General features: G+C 39.6%; 1 protein-coding gene across 1 annotated transcript in view; it reads left to right on the forward strand.

Annotated features, from left to right (window-relative positions):
• The window catches only part of LOC130585967 (insulin-like growth factor I), a 28,778-nt gene extending 22,342 nt beyond the window's left edge, over positions 1-6,436 (forward strand). The window contains exon 3 of the mRNA XM_057386662.1: positions 5,273-6,436. Coding sequence (XP_057242645.1) covers positions 5,273-5,511 — 239 coding nt within the window. The 3' untranslated portion in view covers positions 5,512-6,436. The remainder of the gene's footprint in view (positions 1-5,272) is intronic.
• The last annotated feature ends 3,343 nt before the right edge of the window (positions 6,437-9,779 follow it).

Raw genomic sequence — 9,779 nt, forward strand, 5'->3', positions numbered from 1 at the left:
GCACAATGAACACAAAGAGCACTTTGAAATGAAAACAGCAGTAAAAGCATGAGCTCAGTTTGCAGTTTGTGATCATCCTTGCCTTTCACCTTTACACCAGCTCTCTGGTATTACCCTTTCATGTGAGAATCAGGGCAAAGCTTCAGTGACTCGAAGGAAGCTCATTTCTTCACGTTTGCTTCAGATTTCTCTGCTAAATAAACCGGTGCAGTGTTCCAATCTTCATTTCACTTTGGGGTGTAAGTTCTGACTCATCCTCATTTAATTTTCTCCAAGCCTCCAGCTCGTGTTTTCTGTTTTTCTTCCTGGATGTGTCATAACAACTGAATTGTACCACCCCAGTGAAATGGTGAAGCCTAGCACACATCTGCCAGCAGCAAAACACTGCGCTCTCACTCTAATTCCCCACACATTCCACTTTTCACACTTCCTTTGCATCCTCTCAATAAAGTGGGAGAGCCTAGTAAGCAATTTCTTTTATTTTCCACAACGTTCTGCCAATAAGTCAGAAGAATTACCTCAGAGAAGAGCGCACTTGCCTCGCATGCTCTTCTCCTCACCCCGTTTCTATCAATATTCCCCTGAGTTTAATTTCCCGCAGTCAGTGACTTCCCTGSAGGTCGGGTATCTGTCACTTCTGGGTCAATTCTGCACTGATGAGCTGTGAAAGCATTATTTTTTTCAGAACTGCTAAGTAATTTTGACTTGGAAAAATCAGTTGAGGAAATYTGTGCTCTTTCAAATTTGATAGAAACTCTGGTCAAAAGTTTCCAGTGTTCTTAATGAAGAAACAACAGGGAAAAATAGTCTTAGTCTGAGCTTTGAGATGCCAGTCATGAATTTAAAAGAGTCAATACTGTAGTATATTTCTTTTTAAARCATTCCCTATACAGCAGGATTGCACACGAGCGAGAAGGTGAGAATTAGCAGCAAGAGAAAGGTGTTACAAGAAAGGCAGAAAAACTCCATCCAGGAAGAGGTGAAAATGATGAATCAGAAGAAAACATCATTTRAGACAGAGGAGCCTTTAAAAGTTGCTAACAAAGTTGTGTGTTTGGCAGCTACCTTACCTGAACCAGGACTTTGGCTCCTCTCAAAGGGGTGAATCGTGTTTGAACGATTCCGGTTTCAAGGGCAGCTCTCCTCTCTCAAACCAGCAGCACATGCAACCTTGTCACATTTTCCTTGCCAGGTCTGGGCTGGGCAGTGACWGCCCCGTGGAGCAGCTATTGCATGGCAGGGGACAGATACATAAATATCGATTTTTATCCTGCTTAATTCACATTTTCAAGCATTTCTACAGAAACGCCCCCACCGACCCACCTGATCACAAAGCAGCCACACCTCGTTTGACTTCAATATCAGCAGATTCCCAGAAAAAAAAATATAAATGTTTCTGTGAGAAAGCTCACAGCAACGTTCAGATGGGGAAATGTCCATATCAGACAACAGGGTCACTCATGGCAGCAGTGAAAAATGATGGCAACCACTCTGAACTGCAGGGGAGTGGAGAGATAACAGATCCTTGAAATCATCACAAGGAAAACATCTGAATCAAAGTAATTTCCAGGGGGCTTGGAACTGGGTGATCTTTAAGATCCCCTCCAACCCAAACCATGATTCCTCTTTGCCTTTCCTCCAAAATCTACCTGCACATGGTGGAAGCACAAAGGTTATGCGATAAAACACGCCYACACTTCAGGGAAGAGAGGATTATGTTTTAACAGGGGCAAAACCATATCACTTCTAATCCCAGTGTCAGAAATTAATCAGTGGTTTTAGCTGCACCTTTCTCTTTCCAACCCCTCTACAAGCAGAAAACAAAACACCTGAAGAACACGTAGAATATGCAAAATTCACTAAGCCTGAAACCCAAACAGTTACGGTTTGGTTGAGTTATAACAGCATCAAGGCAGAGATTAACGTTAGAAAGYGTCAGGCAATCTGAAGATTAATCCAACAGTCTGATTACCTGCTCCAGCAATTAGTGCTGGCAATATTACTGTGCCAAACAATAAGAATTTTTATGTATAATTACCAAACTTTGTGTTCTGCTGCTCAGTTGATGATAGTGTTGCAAGGATATTKAGTTTGCTTTTGCAGAAGTATTTAATTCTCAAACTCTTCAATGCACTTTGTGCAATAAATCAGGATGAATTGTTCTTTAGGGATTGGGCAGCCCCTTGCTGATTCCAGTTTGAGCTACAGCAGATGCCCCTCCAGAAAAGCTCTCTTCATCTTTCTCCTTCTRCACCCACTAAATAAAACTTAAAAGAATTGTGCCAGAGCAACGAGACAATAATGAATGAATGGTCCATCAAGAACTCTAGAGAGGTTTCAGCAATTTCTGCAAGGAAATGAGTCAAAATGAATCTGAGAARGATGCAGGACACAGAACAACAATATCTGTTTTCTTTTGATTAAAAGGAAAGAACAAGTGCCCTGTCGCTGATACTTTCTCTTGATCCAGTATGTGAAAGTCTTAAATGTGAAATAATAAATTTAAAATGTCTGTTCTATTAGGAAGCAAATCAACCGCTCAATGACTACTACCAACTTCAACACTAAAAATTTAACAATATTTTGAATTTTGAATTTTTTAAATAACAATATTTTGAATACTGCAATTTTTAGCAATTTTGCAGCATATCACTGTGAAAGACCTCGTGGGTCCTTTCCAGATGTGATACAGTGGTATAGGAACTCTCCAGCAGAGAGCTTCTTTATCCTTAGCTCACCCCTCTCTTTTCCTCTCAAACCACACCAGCCTTCTCCGAATTTCCCAACGATCTCGCAAGATAAACATTGAAAAATTAATAGAGCCAGAAATTACTRTATTAAAAGGAGCATTACATTCTTTAAATCTAGTGCTAAGAACATAAACCTTTCCTAAGTCCTGCTTAGCGGTGCAGTGACGTCATCTGGAGTAGGAGAAAGATAATCTCCCTCTCGTCTCTGTGTTATTGGAGAGTGGCAAAAAGTCCTGACAAATATTCTGCAGGGATGTTTAGATGCAAGCCTTTCACACAGGATGGAGCACGTTAAAAGCCATGCAATGTTTCCTTTATTTCTGGCATCTTTTCTCCCTAAAGCATGGGGACGGAATCCAAGCCTGTTTTTTTTGTTTTTTTCAGCGCTTTTTCCTCTGCTCTTTGTCTTTTTTCAGCACTTCTTCTCCTCTGTCTTTCCGTCACTCCAGCAGCTGTCACTCCTGTGACATTTCCCAAAGCTGACAAAGAGCAGGGGAGAGCTGAAGCTGTGGAAAACAGTAGCAATGTTTTAAAATACCARCATAACTCAGTGCCTTGGGAACAGTTTCCGATATTGCTGCTTGAATGGGCACTGTTTACTACACAGCCTCCCCCGCTGAAGCCAATTCAGTTATTTTAGAAAATCGAAAGGTTACTCAACTGTAGAACAGGTTTTTTCAGTAAATTTCATGTTTTTCTGCCATAATAGTTAATTTAAATTAAACATTAAGAAAGCCCAGTCTGATTAATACTAAGAGATTTCTGCACAGGCAATTAAGAAAACTATTGATGTTGTGAAAAAGGAGAGAGAGGACAGGGAACAGGACAGATRTTTGAGAAGTGTTTTGCTTCCTGATTTACACATCTCCTCCACCAACTTAATTTTCAAATTCCAGAGTGGTATTTACAGGCCAAAATGATCTGAAATTCTAGTCTGCAAAAAGGTCAGGAGTCGTTGTCACACGGGGGTGCCTTCTCCCAACAGTTAAGCTTTCTTCTAATTTCCCATTCTAATTTCCATTCTAATTCCATTCAATTCTTCTAATTTTCCTTTTTAATTTGTCTGAGCTGATGTACTCCAAGATCCAAATCCTGACAGGAAAAATTRCCACAACACACAGTTAGCACAAGCATTTCCTTCAACCTGTAAAAACACCAGTCCCCACTACTGAAATTAAATCAACTCAGCCTCTCCAAAGGAGAAAGACAAGCCAAGATGATTTTCAATAGTCCTCAAAAATCTTAAACTATCATTTTTGGAAACATCCAAGGTAACATTTCTAGGAGATTCAGCAATTATAAAGCCTCAATCTTGAAGTCAAACCAACAAATTAACAAACAAATATCTGTTTATTATATATATATATATAAATTTATGTCATATTGTGATTTCAGAGCTAATATATGACTGACCATAAAGAAGGTCTTAATTGAAAAAAGGATCTCAAAACTTGAGAATAATGTAGAAATGAACTGCAGCCCTTGTCAGATAAATATTCTGTTTATTTGTTAAAATTTTTGGCCTTGACGTTAAGATACAAACCATTTAAAGGACMGAATGCCCTTTTTTAAACATAAGGTTTCATTAAAGGATTAAACCAATATAGGATAATTTATATCAATTATCACAGAATCATTCAAATATTCTGGAAAAATAGCCAGTTTGCACTGTAACATAACCAAATCTAGGAAATTCAGTGCTTGCATGTTTTTGCAAGTGGTAGAGCTTCATTACAACAGCTCTATCACTCTAATTCATATAATACAGAAAAAAAAAAAAAACCAAAACCAAAAAAACCAACCCTATGTATTTCAGTACAGCTCATAATTAATGTAATATTCACATAATATATAATATATACAGTTGATGAGAAGCCATTGGAAATGCAGTTTGTGCCTCTGTGGTTCCTGCAAGTGGAGACAGACACATAAAGAAAAACATTCAGTCCCACACAGGTCCATAATCTGCAGCTATTTCTGCATAAAAACCTTTTGGTTTATGCTTTGCACTCACTAAGATTAGAAATAAACATAGCAAGGATGTTTATTTTATTGTCACCAAGTCTAAATGAGACATACATTGAATTTATCTGGTTTAAAGCTCTGAAGTTGCACAGAGAAARCCATATGCAATGGTTTGCTTTTTTGTGGGTTTTGTCTTTAGAGTTGATTGCAAAGCAGTTTTACGGCGCTGAATGGAAAGCCAAAACAACTCTGGAGTTGAAATTGATAACAAGATGTTTAATGCCCTGCTGTCTGACTGCTGGAGGGATAAAMAAAGAATACCTAGAATGCTGGAATGGGTTCAGGAAATTCATTAGGAAAGTTATAGAGTGGTGTCAGAAGAAGTCAGGAAGGGATACATGGGAGGCACAAGCAACTAACAGATGATGAGAAATTGAAAATAATTAAGCCAAATCMCAAGAGATGCAGTTTAGGTACTCATTTAGAAACAAATGAAAACTCAGACCCATTTCAGACAAGCAGAATTGGGAAAGTGACTTCATTGTGCTTCCATTTAGGGTTTTATCCTGGATGCAGACCCGAAACTTTTCTGAATTTCACAAATGGGGAAAAGGAGCGAACAGCCGCTCTCACCAAACTGCTGAACTTCTCACTTCTGCAGAGGCTGCACAGCCTCCTTGGGTTATTTTGGCACCTCCTCTTCTGGCAAGCAACGAGGAGTTTAGAGGAATTTAGAAGAAAAAAACAAGGGAAAAAATTAATMCAGCTTTCCCAAACCACAAAAAATTCGATTTAATTCGGGATACATTTTGCCCACAGTTTCAGTGAGAGCAATGGTCAWATTTAATCCAAAAAATTACTCTTGATGGAAAGAACTCAAAAAGGTTTTGCTACAGAAGACCTAAGAGAAAGAAATATTGTGCTGTTGGCATCTATATCCACACTAAAACAGTATAAATACAGTGCAGGAGGTTGTAAGTATCATTTTATCATTTTTTTCAATAMAATTTGAGTGGATAATTAAGTTAATTTGGATGTGCTGTTAARCAAAAAACTTTTCAACTGCACATCTAAAATCCTGATAATAACTTAACCTCACCAGGACATTCACCCACTCCTTCAGTTTTATCAAATCAGATAGGAGAAGCAAAGATGRAAAATTACAAGGAATTTGGTGTTTAGGTGGTTTTCCTGTGTGGAAGCATTGTGTTCTATCCTGTTTGATATTTATGTRTATCAATACCAGGTTTAATTGTAGGATTTACGATTAACTACTTTAGAAAAGTTATTTGAAAATATTTATGATCTCATTAAGTCAGACTGGGTACCAACAGGGTATGCCTGAACTTAATTTTCTTTATACATCTTGTCTCTGAATTTAAATGCTGGATTCTTAATTTCAGACACAGCTAAGTAACTTGTGACTACAGAACAAAATATCTAAAGCCTCACATCAGAGATACTCGTGCTGGTGCTGATGTCCAGACAGAACTCAGAATCCATGCTTTCAGACGATCTCAAGATTTCCTCAAAGTCCTCCAGGTTTTGAGATCTATTAGCACTTAAAGGGATAAAAAATGAACAATAGGTGTTGGACACCTGAGAATTAAAATTTGATGTTATTTCTAACAGCCAACAGGGGAATAAAAGAGATTCTGTAGAAATTTTATAGGAATTATTTRTTTCTCCTGTCTCATTTGATCTGATACTATGTAAGCCCTGCACCGGCCAATGATGCCTAAGACAAGGATTTTTGCCACAATTCTTTGGGTTTTGTTTTTTTTTTTTTGTTTTTGTTTTTTTGTTTTTTTGTAATAACCACCATAGAACCTGAGCCCACAATTGGGAAGACTGATTTTGCAAAGTGCATCAAACAATTAGGATTTACAAAGTCACCATTAAGCTTTCACATTATGGCACCCACAAGAAAAATGAAAAGTTATCCACCATTGTAAGAATATTTCTTCATCCTACTGCTTTTCTGCTGAGCTGGATTGACTTGCTTAAATAATTGTAGCTGTTGTGGCTCAAAAAAAAGTCAGTGAGTACCTAAAATTTAAAGGCCAGATCAACTTTAGCATTGCCATGGGGCTTTTAAAGTTTAGAGTATTCCCATATGACCCAGGGAAAAAGTCTAATGAAACAAAAGGACAGCAGGATTGCAAAATAAGAGAAGTCATTGAAAAACATCTTTAACTGAAGCAAAGGTTTCAATCATTAATCAAACAAGTTGGAAAGGAAATAATGAGRGAAAGGAATAATTCTGGTTACTTAGAAAAACTTTTCTTTTAAAGGAAATGAACTTTTAAAACCTTTGAACTTCCCTGAAAAGGCCACTGAAAGTTAGCAAGTGAGAACTGAAAAAAAAATCTTGTCAGAAACTGCATTTCCTGTTAAAAACCATTCCATGGTTAAAAACCATGACTGCAGAGGGCACTGTCAGCCCCATAAAAGAAGGATTACATCCTATTTATTCCCTAAAAGAGCTTTCCTGCCTACAAGCACTTCCATTTGCAAGGATCCTGGAGGATCTGTAGTTTTGCTGTTTAAGGTGTTGCACTGGAACTAATTTCTCCCTGCACTATACCAGTGTTCCCTCACAATCCCCATGAAATCTTCAACAATAACAAGATGAGCTGGAAGGACGAGGAAAGCAAGAGAAGTTTTATTTGTTATTCAGCACTGACTCCTTTTTCCCAATGYTCCTGTCACTGGAATTGATTCTCCTGGTACCTACTGCAGTATTAAATCACTAAAGAGTGGAGCTACAACTGGTGAAAAACCAGTGTGAGTGAAAAGGTGAATCAAACAGAACTGCATTTTAGGTTTAGCTTTAGGTTTAGCTCTGGTTTTATTTSCAGCCACAATTCCCTGTCCCTTTCCCATCCCAATGACCTCATCCTCACTCCCTAATGACTGTGCACTCCTCTGGAAAGTTTCACTTTTCTTTTATCTCCTTTGACAAATTTAACAGGAGCATCATGACCTCCAATGAATGGTTCATTTCAAGATCAGATTTTTTTATGCGCCCTAATGACTCAAAAATAAGCTTAAAGAAAGAGTGGTATATAATTAAAACATTGGCCTGGTGTTTATGTTGMTGTAGGCTCAGTTCCTGGCACCAACACAGCCTTCTCCTGTGCAAATAATTGATAGTTCGATTCCATAAATATTACTCAAATTAAGWGCTACCTTTCTCTGCACAGAGCTCTTGTAATTTAAGATAGGGTACTGTTTAACATCAGAGAAGATAAAATAATCTGTCTCTTAATCTTTCTGTCTTAATTTCCCTTCTGGATGCAGTGGTTAATTTGTGCTTTCTGATCAGGAATCTTGCAAGTCAATCTTCACAAGTAAAAGCATCCCAATATGGCAAAAGTAGCAGACAATAAAACCCAATTTTTCTGGGAAATGATTCACATCTGAAGTGTTGGCCCTATGAAAACTACACGCTGGACTTTCCCCAAAGCATGAAGTCATCTYACCATGCTTGAAGTAATTTTTGAAGTAATTAATGTCATTCTGACTTGTACAGAAAGGTTCAAGAAGTGCAAGTCTAAAGAAGATTCAGGCAATACTTCAGAGATACAAAACTGAATTTTGTTTATTSGTTATGCTCTGGTGCTGCATCACTGTGAAAAGTTGGACATTTTCCACTGGCAAAGCCCTTGGCAATGAGATGAGGCTTTACTGGACCGAGCTTAGAGAAAATGAGAGCAAACCYACAAAAGTTAATGGTGCAGACAATRGCACAGTCGGTGTCACTGAGCAGAGAGCCAGCCCTTCCTGGCCTTCCCTTCCTTTCCCCTCCTGCYTTCTCTTCTGTTCCCACCCTTACAGGATCATCAAGGTYAGAAAAGACCCTCAAGATCCTTGAGCCCAACCTTTGAACAGCACCTTGCCCACTGAACCGTTTCACAAAGTGTTTTTGGAGCACTCCCAGGGATGGTGACTSCTCTGACCAGCCTGTTCTGATGCTTGGCCACSCTTTCAGTGAGGAAATTATTCCTGATATCCAACGTGAATCTCCCCTGGCACTGCTTGAGGCCGTTCCTTTCCCCTTTTCCCATCACTTTTTACTTGGAAGAAGKGAAAGCCAACCAACACTCATCTCASCACCACCTCATTTCAGGGTTTGTAGAGAATGATCAGGTCCCTCCTGAGCCTCCTTTTCTCCAGGTGAACATCCCCAGCTCCCTCAGCTGCTCCAGACCCTTCTCTGGAATGTTCCACCTCCTCAATGTCTCCCTGGCAATGAGGGACCCCAAAATGAGCACAGGGTTTGAGGTGTGGCCTCAAGAGCAGAGGGGCCATCACTGGCCCTGTCCTGCTGGCCACGGCATTGCTGACAGAGCCCAGGGTGCCCTGGGCCCTCTTGGCCACCTGGGCCACTGCTGGCTCGTGTCCAGCTGCCCCCAGCCAGTGCTTGTTGCTAAAGAGGGAATGAAAATGTTCTGCCTTCATGGYTGGTGACATCGGCCTGTGCTCATTTCTTATCCTCCTGGAGGGACTATTCTGTATATACAGAAATTAAAATTCAAATGTGTGCCAATTTGTGCACTCCTGGACAACGGGAAAGGCATCAGATGGGGTTTGGAGCAGCCACTCCCCTCTCCTGCCTCTAACCACGGTGCCAAAATGCAAGAGCAGGAGCATCATGTCTGTCATTTGCCTTTTGCTYTGGTTTCTCGGAGTGCAGCTGAGAMAGAGGAGCTCCAGAGCCAACATTTCTGATTGCAAAGTGCAAAGCCATTGCTGCTTGTTGTGTGGTCAGTGGCTKTAACCACACACCAGCCATTCTCCTYCTCACCTCCTCCAAGGAATCTCATCCCATCCCTTCCCTGCAACCTCTTCAGATGCCACTGAGACAATAGTTACTGGCTGACCTGCAAGGCTGGAAAAAAAAAAAAAAAANAAAAAAAAAAAAAAAAAGCAAATGTTCCAAACCAGCATGTTGAAAAGCCTGCTTAGGACAGTGGAAATCTTTCCAGTGGTTTCAGTAGACCTTGGATCAGGTGATAAATAACTAATTTGTAGCATTTGATTCATCAGGGCACAATCCTG

Source organism: Malurus melanocephalus, unplaced genomic scaffold (assembly GCF_030028575.1).
Source record: "Malurus melanocephalus ecotype Western Australia unplaced genomic scaffold, MMel_1.1 scaffold_1026, whole genome shotgun sequence".
Classification (NCBI taxonomy): Eukaryota; Metazoa; Chordata; class Aves; order Passeriformes; family Maluridae; genus Malurus; species Malurus melanocephalus.